Here is a 14,497-nt window from a genome sequence, read left to right as displayed (position 1 = left end):
TGCTGTTTTTTTGAGTTGTGAGTGAACTGTATTGTTGATGCTGCTTACATTTTTGGAGAATCTAAGAAAAGCAGAAATTCTCAATAATTAACACTACAAGTTGTGGCTACTCAGGAGGTGAATGTATCAGCATAAAGTTGATCAAATCTGCCCACAGTTACTGAATTTAATTCCAGTAAGTAACCAGTTTTATGTTCAATTTCTTATGTTTACAATTAAACCCAAGCTTCATTAAATTGCTCCAAAATTAAGTGAGCTGCAGTTACTTTTGTACAGGAAAATCCACAGCTCTCAATACACATTGTATTTGGATCGCTCCAAAATAATCAATGTGCAAAAACATAATGGCGACCTACAGCAGCAGCCATTGAGACAATGCATTTCTACATTTGTATGCACACCTTGACCTGCACACCTTGACCTTCACCTTTGAAGACGGACACCTTGAGAGTAACACAGCGCACACATGTGCCACATTTTATCAGGTGTTATGGGAAGTAAATCTCCCTTGCGTTGTTTTAAAACCAAAATATTTGTATATCACAGTAATGATGGCATTGCTAAATCCATGTCATGGCACAACATGGCACCAGTGATGCCACCAGTCCCTTCTATATTTTCTCTGTGTTCACATTGAGAGTATTCTCTTTTCTATATTCCATCCTAATACCTCAGAAGTGGCAATTTACTGGTCTTGGGTGGTCATAACCATAAGACAAAGAAGGAAGCTCTCCTAGTTTAATAGTTTCACTGAATAACATTTTCTGCAGGATGTTTGGTGAGTGTCGCCACTGAAAAGGTTTGTGCACACATCTGTCACACAGCCTTCAGGTGTAGCCTGTATTCCCTGAACTACAGTAGCTAGCTCACCATGAGTACCACAGTTGCAACTACATATGTAGGTCAAGAGCTTTTTCATTTTAAGTAAGAGTGGAAATTCCCTGGTCTCTTTTTTCAATCCAGTTTAAAGACTACTATTCCTTCAATGAAACAGTCTTAACCATTTACATACAAAAATTTACTTTAAATCACATCTTTTTTACGTATTTCTTGACCCATCAGCTATTCAGCATCTTGATCCAAGGTTACTACCGTGCCGAGGCAAGAGTATGAGACAAAAAGACAAATAGGAGCATTGGCATAAAATTATGCAGCATATAAAAAACAAAATACCTCTTATGTAAAACACCACAGTGCAAACATCAGTGCAGACATCAGTGACATACTGAACATTCTCAGTGGTAAGTCAAAAGCCTTGCTGCTTGCTTGCTTCACACTTGCTGCTAATGCTATGACACCCATTAACAGACTTTAGTCATGTTTTTATTCAAAGTTAAGAACTGATGGAAGTTTTGGAGGCCAGCCCTGGTATAGCTTTTAAGGTCTATAAAATTTTGATGATAAATGATAAACCTGAACGCATGTTTGACAGACTCATTCCTTGAGCTGCCGTCCGCTGCAGAAAAATCTTGTACTGTGCCATGAGAATACAAATACAAAGTCAATGCCACCAGTAGCACTTCCATCAACCTTCAGAGGGATTCTCCTCTTCAGTTTTTCCACTCAAAACAAATAATTCAAGGAGACATCATTGATCAAAGCCTAAGATTCCAACAAATGCAACAATATAAAACCAACAAGTTTCAAGTCCTGGGCCTGTTGCAACTACATAAATTAAAGTTATTCACTATCATTCAGACTTCAACTAACAACACAAAGGACCCATTAAATGCTAAGGGTAACCTAGTACACCAATGTTTTTGTCTGTTTTAACTCATTAACTACAAATAATGTATACTTTTCTTCCCACAGTCTTCCATAATCATAGTCTAACTTCATGTATTTAATTTTACTTTTCATAGGCAGTCTTTGGGTAGTATTCATTCCTGTGTGGTATGAATTCAATGAAAAGAAGCATGAAACTATTCACAGATGCTCTGACATCAGAGACTTGCTGCCGTATCTTCTCAGTGCAATACAAGACACTGTAAATTCATGTTTCCCTTTCCCAAAATGCCCATGTTTGTTAGTTGTTTGTCTATTCTAACCAATCTGAGAGAACAAACTTAAATGCACTTACCAAACCACAAGTTTTTAAAATAGTTGCAGCTAGGCTGTTTGCCATTTTTTAAGCATTCACCATTTGTATAAGCACTGTTACAAAATGACTGATACAGTTCTTCACACCCCATGTGCTTGATTTTGACAACTACCCAGCAAATATTGGTTGGACAGTGATGTTGTGTACGTGGCTAAAAATGGTCACGGTTGGACACTTAAAACTGCAACATGGTTACAAAGTGGACAGCCAGATGGGGATATTGTTTCCATATCAAATAAGAGTCCAGTCAGACTCAACCAGTAAATATTGATTATGTTATTGTTATGAATAAAAAGCAATTGTGAGTACCTTTTTTGTCTTTTAATTAAAGTCAGGTGACATAGTATGAAAAGACAGAAAGTTAATGTAGAGTGGAAGTCATGGTGAATGAACGGGAATGGGCTTTCACCCCAAGAGGCTAGAGTTTGAGTTTCGTGTGAGTCAACATTGACTTACTATTTTTAACATTATTTACTTTTTATTTTCAGTTTTTAAGAGATATAAAGCTGTTGAAGCACAATTGTTACATTTTTGCATAATAGGTGGTCAAGTTTGTTGTTTTAATGTCATATTTCCATGTTACTAGGATGCCCAGCTGACAGCCAGGTATCATTCAGATGTCTGCCCAACTTTCATGTTGGAATTATTTTTAAACCTTAATGGGATGCCTTGATTGGACAGTCAAACAATGGTCATTCAATGTCTCAATGTTTGCTGGGTATTCCCTGTTACTGTTAGAGTTGTAGTAATGTCTTGACATTGTAAAAACAATACAATATCAAAGTAACAATGTGATTAACAAAAAGGAGTGAAGAGTCATACCCCCTGCCAGGATCTGCTGCTCCAGTTCAGCCATCTGCTTCCTGTAAGCCCTCAGTGCTGCCTCCTTGAATGTGGGTCGAACACGTTTCTTGGGTGGGGCTTCTGTGGGCTTCTCCTCTGGAACATTTTTGTTTTCATCCTCCTGCTGTTGCTCCACTTTTTCAGACACCTCAGCAGCCTCCTCTATTATCTCCTCTACCTCCTCTAACTCCTCATCACCCTCTTCCATCTCCTCTGTCACATCATTGTCATCCGGTTCTTCTACGTCTACGTACTCCACCATGGCGTCGTAGTCAGCAGTGTCCTCGGTGAGTTGGGTTTCATATTCTTCACTGTACTCTTCATCCAAACTGCAATCATACTCCAGAACACATGCCTCTTTACTGGCCTCAATGTCCTCTGTGGCTTCAAAATCTTGAGAGGCCTCATAATCCTGACAGGCATCATTGTCTTGAGAGGCGTCAAAGTCATCAGATGCATCATAGTCCTGAGAAGTCTCACACTCCTGTGCAGGCTCATCTGCCTCCTCTGTCTCATTAGCATTAGTTCTGTTCTCCAAGTTAGCTAGTACCTGCTCCATCACTTCAACATAGTGGGTCTCACTGTCCACTGGTTGTTCTCCAGCTTCTGCCTCTGCAGCCACTTTATCTTCCTCTGCCTTATTGAAGACAGGCTCCGTGTAGGCATCTGAGTCTACTGTAGTACTAGAGTTGTTTGCACCAGAGGTGGACAGGGTGCGGAAACGCCCCATAAATGATGAGTTGGTGGGCTCCTCAGGAGGAGCAGGGGTAGGTGTCTGCGACCCAGACTTCCAAACAACCTCCAGAGCTGACTTAGCCCTCTGCAGGGTAGAGCCAAAGCCAAAACCAAAGGACTTCTCACTAAGATCTATGCTGAGTCTACTACTCCAAGATTTGGGAACCTCCTCAACCTTCTCTGTTCGAATCTCACTCTGACTGCGGTACATAGTTTGAGACTTATTCTGGGTCTGGTGAAAGCTATGATTGACATCAAGTTCAGGGAATTTATCTTTAGGAACTACTTTGGGGGTTTCCTTAGGAGCATCTTTAGAGGCTACTTTGGGTGCTACTTTAGGGGTTTCTGTTGGGGCAGCTTTAGGGGTCTCTTTGAGGGGCACCTTAGGAGTCTCTTTAGGTGCCACCTTCGGGGCCTCTTTAGGTGGAATCTTAGAAACTTCTTTAGGTGGAATCGTAGAAACTTCTTTAGTGGGTGCTTTAACAGTCTCCTTAGATGATACTTTAGCCATCTCTTTCGGGACCTCTTTTGGGGGTAGCTTTGCAGCTTCTCTGGTAACCTCTTTAGTAACAACTTTCGGACCTTCTTTAGAAGCAACATGTGGAAGATCCTTAGCAATGACTTTAGGAGACTCCTTGGGGGACTCTTTAGGGGTTAAAACAGGGCTCTCAACTGGGGTTATTTTTGGGCTCTCTTTGGGTGACTCTTTTGGACTTTCTTTCGGAGTCATTACCGGGCTATCTTTTGGGGTCACTTTAGGAGTGACTTTAGCAGCCTCACTAGGAGTTACCTTAGATGTCACTTTAGATACATCTTTAACGGTGGGCTTTGTGGCATCTTTAGATGTGATTTTAGGACTGTCTTTTGGGGGGGCTTGAGAAGGTTCTTTAGCTGCTGATTTCTGAATCTCTTTTGCTGACTCTTTAGGAGCTGCTTTAGAGGTCACTTTAGATGATACCTTAGCAGATACCCTTGAGCTTTCTTTTGGCAATATTTTGGTAGTTTCCTCTTTCGAAGCCAATTTAGTTTGTTTAGGTGTGACTTTAGAAGCAGCTTTAGGGGTATCTTTAGATGATATTTTCGTGCTTTCTTTTGTGATTATCTTATTTCCCTCCTTAGGTTGCCGGACAGATGTCTTGATGGCAGAGTCACGCTCTGTGATGGGAGCAATAATGTGGGTGGTTATAGGGGGTAGGGAAGATTCTCTGTCAAGCATCATGAATTCCTCTTCTCCCTCAAATTGTAAGTCAACCTCCTGACATTTTGTAATGTTTTCTGGAAACCCAGGGATGGTTGATGGGTCAAATGGACTGCTAACCTCTATGGAGGCTTCCAAGCCAGAGTCAGCACCCTGCTCCAGATGATGCCAGTCTTTCCAGGGTGATAGATCACCTTGCAGAGAGAGCTGGGAGCCACTGTAGTGACTTCTGTCCCCAGACATGCAGACAAGTCCATTGCTTACCCCACTGTCAACGGTTTCTGTAGTTTCAACCTCATTGTGTTCATATGTGTGACCCTCATGGCCGAGTGGGTGACTGTCGCTAGCATACCAGGAAGAGGCCATGTCTTCTTGTTTTCTCTGCCACAGTTCCTGATCTGAGGAGGACAGCAGGGAGCAGCCATTAGCCCGTGTAAAGTACTGGCTCTCTGAAAAGTCTTCTGAGTATGACTGGCAAAGTTTTGAGCAGTCAGACTCAGAGCGGCTGAGTTTAGGGGTGGAATAGTCACTCTGGGAAAGCCAACCAGGGGTCAGATCAGAGTAGTAAGCCTTTGCATGCTTGTCTGGGTCATAATAAGAGTCATCAGCATAGTGAACTGTGCCTGAGTAGCCTGCTTCCTCTCCTGACCGGCTATGGTCATGGGATCGCCTCTTCTCTGATTTGCTCTTGTGAACAGGCTTTGAAATCACCATTGCATATTTATTCCTGCTCAATTCATCTAATTCCTTATCACTATCCATAGAGTCCCAGTCATCGCTCTCAACCACTTTATCCTTTCCTGAGACCTTTATATCCATGCTTTCATAGGTTTGTGAGGAAGACATTGTTTTGTCTTTTCTCTCCTTTCCATCATGAGTTAAGCTATCAGTAGAGACTGTAATGCCTGTTCCTTTAAGTTTATAGCACTTTTTCAAGACTATATCCCTGTCTTGGGTTGTTGCAAAAATAACAATAATAGGGCGGGGTTTTGCATTAGAACATTCTCTTTGTTGCCCTAACCTATGAGCAAGCTCAATTTTAATTGTTTTAAGGGCATCAACGAAACCCATTTTGTCTTTCAGTATTTTATATATTAGACTCTCTGTTTTCTCTGGCCTTTCTTCTGGAACATTTAGGAACCGCAAGGTTGAATTATTGGCCTGGTGGCTAATTTGTTTAATGTAGTCATGAATATCACGTGTTTCCCTTCTAGATTGGACAAATCCTGAGCGAAGCTGCTCAATCTCACTCTGAACTACTTCCACACTGCTGGAGATCTCATCAATGGAGCTTTTTAGGGCATTTACATGACCACGTAGCTCAGACAGTTCTGTCTCTATCTGGCTGATCCCCTGAAGCTCCTTAAAGATCATCTCCATGACATCCTGGGTTTGACTGATGCAACCCGTGGAGGAGGAGCCAGGCTCCAGGGTCGAGCTTTTTTGCTGCCGTCCAGCGCGATCCAAGGACTTGCTCCGGATGCCCAAGGTTTTCCTCCAATTGCTCACCTCGGAGTCTGAGGAGACACATTCCTGACTCTTTTTCCATTTTCTTAACTTGCGTAGAGCACCCAGTCTGAGTGTGTGTAGACTGGAGCGTTCCACTCGTTCACCCTCAGAGCTGCCATCAGAGGGAGCCAAACTAATGAGGCTCTTTCTGTTTCGTCTTACTGGCATAGTGTGTGATTTATGCTCATCCAGTCTCCTGACAAGTTTTGTCTCACTTAAGGAGTCAGAGTAACTACTATCAATTGAAAGAACCTCAGGAAAGATACTTTCATTATTATTCAAAAAAAGAGAGTTTTTCGGGAGTCCATTTGCTATAGCTACACGATAACTAAAAGTGGGTGACAAGGATGAGCAGTCGTTCTTTCCGTCGTCTTCTTCAAGCGATATGTTACGTGCCGAAGAGCATTTGGAAATCTTTTTAACCGTAGTCTTCAGTGTGGTAGAGATAGTTAGATTGTGTGCTTGCAAATCAGTGGTCAATTTGGGCTCTTTATTTTCGCTTCTCTCTTTCTTCTTGATTGGGTTTGCCAATTTCTTTGTAAACATTCCTTTGCAAATCTTTTTAATGTAGGATGATATAGTATATATTAGGACAGAAACCATGGATGGCAATCCTGTGGACTGTTTTTATCATCTAGTGAAAGGGGAAGTTGGCTGAGAATACAGCAGTGGTGTGCCAAGCACAATCAACCGGTGCTTGACAGTGGGATCCCAGCTCACAATCACTAAAACCACAGTCCATGTGGAGACTCACGAATACTTTTAAATCCAGTGGCTTTCCTCCCGAAAAGAAGCATTTCTCTGAAAGACAAAAAAAAAAAAAAAAACATAAGTACAGATTCCCAAATCACATTTACGCACCAGCAGGAAAAACCTACACTGAGTTAATACTTTGCAATTACCAAGACAGTAGACAATCTATTAAATCTATTTAACATGCATAATTTTATAAAGTATCTGATTGATTGAAAACATACAAATACATTTATACAAAGAAACTGATGATTTGGATGCAGAGTAAACCAACCACTCATTTGAATAATTTAAATATTCACACAGTTCTTTTCCAGTTTTATTATTTACTTTTATGATGGTGGTGGGGTGGGGATTATGGTGGTGATGGTGGCGTTGGTGGGGGGTGTGTGACTGCATATACATGTCAGTCAAGGTCAACAGTCACTGGCTACACTGATGGATCCAGCTTTTACAGGAGGTGAGCCAATTATTATTATTGCTACAATGCTCTTGTCAGAGTGTGTCCACCATTAATGAAAAAATGCTAAAGAACCTGGATTTGGTCTTAATATACTTTGCTATATGTTGACTTTTCTCTTGTTTTCATTTTCAACATCAATATTCTAAAATCATATTCAAACACAAGACAAAATCAGTTTGTTGGCTTTTTCCATATATTGATTTTAATGATGTGGATGCTTTCACTAATTGAAATGTCCAAGTTAATGACCTATGCTGTCATACATTAAATGCAGCAATTAGCTTAATTGGACTGGTTCAGCACCTGAACCATTCAGGTGTCATAGTGTATATGTGCAGCAGACTATAGAGTTACAAAGAGGATCTTAGTCTTGTAGAAGAGAAGCCATAGACTTTTAGAATCACGCTTTATAGTGTCAAGCCTTCAACAGCTAGCAGTTGCTCTACGAGGTGTATGTTTACTATGGAGTGGAACTGGCCAACTGAGTCGAAAGAAGGATGCTTGCTGTGCAGAGAATCTGACAGCTGCTCCGCATTATTTCTGGGGTATAGAGCTTGATGTGTCTACAGTCTACAGAGACATGCTCACTTCAAATGAGCTGTGAAACACAGTATCACATTTAGCTTTTAATGCTGGACTCTGAAGTAGGACCAGGCATTAGCAAATAGAGCTTAAGGCAAGGTTGCCAGCACTGATGTGTTTCTGCCAGATTCATGTATGATAGAATGAATCAAGGGCCTTGACTATTTGTTAAGTTCAAGTGATAAGGTTTGAGGCAGGCCTCAGCAGTAATGTCTGTGCGAGGAAAACACATTTTCTTTTTTGGTAATACGGAAAGGTCGTGTGCAATAGTTCCAATCGTAATATAACTAACTGCCAGAGGTGGTACCAAGTCATTGTTTTGCACTCAAGTCCAGTTTTGTCCCAAATCATAATGTGCTTTTAGTTTTTTGTTGACCACCCGTAGTTTTTGAATGACAACAGAACGAGGTAAAGAAGCACTACAATACTTTATGGTATGAGGAGGTTCATGACTCAGCTCGTAAACTGCCATTAAGCCAAGAGCAGCCTTTTGCAGTTGATGGGTCATGACCCAAAACTGTCCCCACCATAAATAAATCACTTTAGAAATTGTTTAAACATGACCTGACATTGCCTCAACTACGACCACGACATTTCAAACTTTTGTCTGCATGCAAAAAACTGAGAAGCCCCACAACACAAGCAGTCAACTTGTGTTAATCAGTGAGCAGCTGAGGGTTAAGTGCCTTGCTCAAGGGCACCTGTAGTTGTTAGGGTAAGAGAGTGATGGCTCATTCACTTAGACCAACAGGATAGGTGAATGACCCATTTCTATGTTATATGAGTTGTTTTGTAAATTGTATGGTAGGGTATCCCGGAATTCCTCAAGGAATTCTCACACTCGCAATTCAGTTGAATATTTAAAGCCACTACACACCCACACAGGTGTTTCCACTCATGTTGCCTGATTAGACCTTTTCTCAAGACTGTGTGGGCATGTGCAGACTACACTTGATTGACATCTCCCTGACTCTTGTTAGTTTTGTTTTAAGTATCATGATGGGAAAATGTACACAGTTGCTGTGCTTATTACTACCTAGATTTTTGGTAACATTACTGAATTCCCATTTTTTAATCTGAGCAAAGCTCTAATCACGAAAGGTATAGAAAAGTGCTAACTGCTTCACTGATTCACTTGAGCGTTGGGTCATAAAGCAGGATGACGTAAAACGAGGAACTTTATATTCTACAGTTGAGAGAGACACCTTAATTGGAAAAAAAGATTTTACTTATGATCAGTCAATCTGAAATTAGTGAGTGCTTTTCCCGCTTAGTGGTTTATCACAGATTATAGCGTGTAGAAAGAAATTCCAAAAGTGACTATATAATAAATGAATATGTTTATTCCTCACTTGAGTAACACAATATAATGAGCAGAATATAATGTGGGCATAAGAAAAAAGAGGACAGAAATTCTGAGTGGAAATATAGTGGATAAAAATGAAAGAAACATATGGATTACAAAGGAGTTTGGGTAACATCAGTATCAGATTATAGAAAAAAATCTGTTGGTTAGAAAAACAACTGGAGAAATGTGGTGGATGATGATAACAAAAGCCAGTCTTTTTTGTAAAAGGGAGCAGATAATGCTACTTTGGAAGCAATCTCTACTGCCTCTCTCAGTTTTATATGGAGCTGAGATCTTTGCATTGGCCTTTGAATGACAGTGGTTCAGGTCATGACTCTGAAGCAGATAGTGGGTTTGTTCGTCAGGACTGAGAGGAGGCACCTCTCGCTGGGCTGTCAGGTCTGCAATGCTGGGTTTTTCCCAGACTTTCTCCATAATCAAACCAACTTTTGTTGTCCTCGGAGGTAAAACACGCATAGCAGGTGGATGTTGTCTCTGGGTGAGCACAGGCAGAGTCTCTTTAAGTTGCAGAATGTGCTGCTAATGCACAGCTGAAGACATCTCCCTCTGTGGTTGTCAGTGTGAGGCAGAATGCTGGATGCTGACCAGATATGGCTTCCAACAATAATCAAATATAACCAAATTATCTGTTATCCTGAGAAAAAGAGTTTCCAATTCATGGCACAATGTGGTTGAAGAACAAAAAAACATTTTAACAAAATAAAAATATTAACCCAATATTAAGTAGCGCATGCCACAGGCTTGCCCCTTAAAGGTCCAATGTGAAGGATTATGGGGATATTTTGGCATAAATATGATATTAAAAGCCATGTTTTCATTACTGCATAGTCACCTAAAACTAAGAATAAGGGTTTTTTGTTACCTCAGAATGAGCTGGTTCCTTTTTCCAGAGAGTCAGCAATGTTGTTCTACAGTAACCCAGAAAGGACAAATCAAGCCCTGGCTCTAGATAGGGCCATTGACATTATTGCATCAGTCACCATAGTTCTCTACACACTTGGCACACAGAAGAAGTTTCAGTTTATTGCAATCTGAAACCTCATTGCTAGATGCCTACACACTAGACCTTTGACATGGGAAAACTTCGCTTTCTGCTGGGCTTATAGTTTTTGGTTGATGGTTTATTAGTTTGTTTTTAAACAAAAAAAATAGAGACCAAGGCTAAGTATATTATTACACATTATAAAATTTGTGTATCCTTGTTATAGTTGTTGATGTTATCTGGTCAGCACAAACATTTTGAATTGTACATGGTTTAGTTGTCAAGTTTAGAGTAATTGTTTTGCTTTAATTTTTTTCTTAAAATTTCCAGTTGTGGTAAATTGAAGATTTGTGTCCTTTTGGCCACAGCTTCACAGTCTAGATGCTGACATTGGGTAGCTGTGTAGAGTACAGACACCATTGAGTCAAAAGTCCCGTTCTATTTACTATTTATGGTTTTGATCACCTTTACATTAAGAAATATGTTGTGTATAACATTACTAGTCTTTTGTTCCATATTACGCAACGTGCATGCCCATTTTAGAAGTTATATTTAATCAACACATTGTTTTTTTATTTTTTTTTTCAAAGCTGCATCTGGTTGAATGACTCAACCATTATAGAACATTATCATAAAACACCCCACGCAAAATATGCCTAATAATGACTGCTGGTTAATTTTGACTGATTAACTTAATGTGTATGTGATGCATTTTTTATAATGTACTAAAGTGAGCTACAGCCGCAATCATGGCTGACAACATCTGGGATATGTCGCTGTTTACTGTAGCAGTGACTGGAACATCTCTTACATAAAGCACTGTGGCTGCACTGTGGCTGCACTCTGTCAGGACAAATCACAATAAAAGAGTACTAGTGTTTAATGAGTGTTGATTACCAATTAGGGAGCTGCCTTTCTCTGTACAGAGCCAGCGTCCTGACATCTGCATGTTAAGGTTTGACAAATGAAGCATTCACCCTCCTCCAGAGCTAGACTTGATACGCAAATGACTTGATAATACCCACGAGGTATCGCCTATATCGTCCCATTAGAGCGTAATGATGCAAGAATTAGGAGAAAAGGGATGACAGAAAACTAGATCACATTATCCCGCTCGTGTGTGTTATCAATTTGACCACGGGACCTGCAAAGACACAGCTCTGTGAGCAGACTCAGCGGCAAATGGGCTACAAATGAAACCGCACCATTTATTCCGAGCCATCATGACAACCACATGCGAGAATGGGATTACATGTTGGGTTATCTAGACATATAGTATCTCTGCTATTGTTCACCATCGCTTTGTTGTGTCATATAAGCAGATTCAGTGTGATAGACCTCAATTTCTAGCACCTAAGTAAAGATATGTGGACAAGAGCTTTGGGTTACTGTAATAGGATGAGTCATAAACATTTAATTTATGTAAGTAGCATGTGTTCACACACACACAGCCACTGCCCACCATATAATAAGACCATCTGTGGAACATATAGTCCCGACAATAGGTAGCTATTATTGAATTTATTACATCATATGATGCGTTCAAGCGTGTTACATGATCCATAGGGCTTTTAACCCTTTAAACCTCGATGGACATAATTTTTCTTGTGCTGCATTCAGATGCGTTTGACAAGTATTTAAACCTTTAAACTCTAAAATTGGTTTGATTTATTATTTTTTTAAATGAATAATGAGGCAATTAAGAACTTGGTAAAAATGTCCCACAAATTGCGAGATTTTAAGGATTTATGAAATAATTTTTAAAAAAGCAAGGGAAAAAATGTCCAGTAAAATATTTTTTAAAACATCACCCAAAGTTACTCATTGCTTTCTTTAAATGTTTATGAATGAATTCAAGCCAATTTACACAGGTCTCAAAGGGTTAAATGCATATGAATGTGTGAGTTTTTTGTTATCCTTACAATCTTCTTGTTTCACCCTATACAACTCAGGGGCTAGGCTATATGTGCCTTTGAGCAAGGCGCTGAACCTCCAATTGCCCTGGTGCCTTAGTAATTAACTAAACACATCTAGCACGCTGTAAAATAACTAGCTTTGACTGATCCTCTAAGAGTGTCTGGGAAAGATCGTTGCCAGTGACTGTGACAAAACAAAATCTGGGAATTCCTGTAGTCCTGAGGTAGAGCCCCTCCCATTTATGAGTCAGACTAGAGAAACCTCCAGAGAAAGGGGGAGCACCTCAGCCACACCCACTCTCTTTGCACTGAGGCGCTGCTACCCCAGGCCTTGCATTAATGTCCAGGGACCTATTTCCCCCGCTTTCTCTTAATGCATCTCATCAGTAGTGCACTCTAAAACACTCCATTTCTCACAGTCACACACTCTCCGCCAATCTCCTTTAATGAAAATGAGTGTCAGTTGGAGGCATGCTAACCCATTTCTCACAATAGTACAATCTGCTCTTCTCTCCTGATGCAAGTTTGCCAATTTGAGGTGATTATGCTGCGAGCAATTATACTACATGCTGCGATGTGCTGCTCGTCCTCTCGCATCATTCTGTTGTGACACCGAGGGCTATTTGGCTGCAAACCTTTAGATGCATATAGATGAGAGATGTGTTACGTCATGTCTCCAGAACACATGATTATGGATTATGGCCGAGTGTGTGGATTGGTGTACATGTGGGGTGTGTGTGCATGCCTGTGTGCGCCCGTGTGTGCAGCCGTGCGTGCACACACATGTGCGCCACGCATGCCTCCATCCGTGCGTGATTGCTTTTAAGCATGCATTTGCCGCTCCGAGAGAAGAAGAGCGAAACATACCAGTGGGGGGAGAGGGAGGGATGAGCATGTGAGGGTGTGAGCATCCTCAGATCATATTGCCCTCACGCCCAGCCTCGGCTACATTCTGCCTCCCCTTCTCCTAACCTGTGTATTTCCCAACAGTGAAATATTTGCCTGCAGCCCTAGGAAACCAGCCAACATCACAACAGATTGTCTCGCCTCATAAATCAAAATATTACCTTCCCTTTTGCCCGGCATGACGAGAGGCAGTCTCATCGCATTTGCTCAGTGTGAAACAACAGCATTGCTCACATGCGCTCATGTTTTTACGTTATGAATAACAACATGGGAAAAGGTTGGGAGCAATGGGATATTTGGGGGATCGACTGATGATGTTTCAGACGTGGATGTTAGAATAAACAGCAAAATAATTGAATAACACTTTCATTTTTTGTGTTTTTCACCCCAGCTACATCGACAGATGATGCCATCTAACCGCATCACTCTCAAATAACGTTTCATTAATCCACTGACAGGGCCACAGAGGGAGGGGAGGGAAGCAACAAGAAGATAAAGGATGAAGTCAAACAGTCAAGATCCCCCCACCTCCCTCCCCGCCATGCAAAGACGCATCCAGCGCCCCAAATGGGGTCCAACGCTGCACATACCTGGTTGTGTCAAATCCTCGTGCAGGACGCCAGCGATTGTGAGCACAGCGAGCCGTGTGGAGCCGATTCCCCGGTTTGAGCGAATGGTCGGTGCGAGGAGAACAGCTGAGGAGGGGAGGGAGGGAGGGGGGAGCTCGGTGCGCAGCTGCCTGCTAATACCAGAGCTCACAGCATCTCTCCGCGTCCGTCAGACACCACATCCCACAGCTCTGCCTCCGCGCACAAACACACACACACCTCTCCTCCATGCCACCTTCGGTACCCCCCGCGCGCTCCTCTGCTGCGCTCCCCCCCCTGGTCGCGTTATGAGGGAGTGAAGACGCTGTCTTTTAATGCCGCTGGATTTTTTTTTATTTTCTCCACACACAGTCAACCACCCGTGCTCGTAGACAGTGTAACAGCACGGGGTGTCTAGTCCAAATTGCAGACGGGTGGTGGTGGTGGTGGCGCTGATGGGGAGGCAGACAGCGCTGCTCCTGGCTGCCCAGACTGAGGCTCTGCTCCCCGGCTGGAGAATGTCTGTCCCTCCCCTGTACAAAACTCTCTCACT

The 14,497-nt window shown here is 41.7% G+C and overlaps 1 protein-coding gene across 1 annotated transcript in view; it reads right to left on the bottom strand.

Moving 5' to 3' along the window:
• LOC121963669 (protein unc-13 homolog C) overlaps window positions 1-14,009 on the bottom strand; it is a 130,472-nt gene extending 116,463 nt beyond the window's left edge. The window contains exons 1-2 of the mRNA XM_042513969.1: window positions 13,948-14,009; window positions 2,924-7,187 (exon numbers count right to left, since the gene is read on the bottom strand). Of these exons, the coding sequence (XP_042369903.1) occupies window positions 2,924-6,989 (4,066 nt within the window). The 5' untranslated portion in view covers window positions 6,990-7,187; window positions 13,948-14,009. The remainder of the gene's footprint in view (window positions 1-2,923; window positions 7,188-13,947) is intronic.
• Window positions 14,010-14,497: the final 488 nt, after the last annotated feature.

Source organism: Plectropomus leopardus, chromosome 1 (assembly GCF_008729295.1).
Source record: "Plectropomus leopardus isolate mb chromosome 1, YSFRI_Pleo_2.0, whole genome shotgun sequence".
NCBI lineage: Eukaryota > Metazoa > Chordata > Actinopteri > Perciformes > Serranidae > Plectropomus > Plectropomus leopardus.
This window is presented reverse-complemented; position numbering and strand designations above follow the sequence as displayed.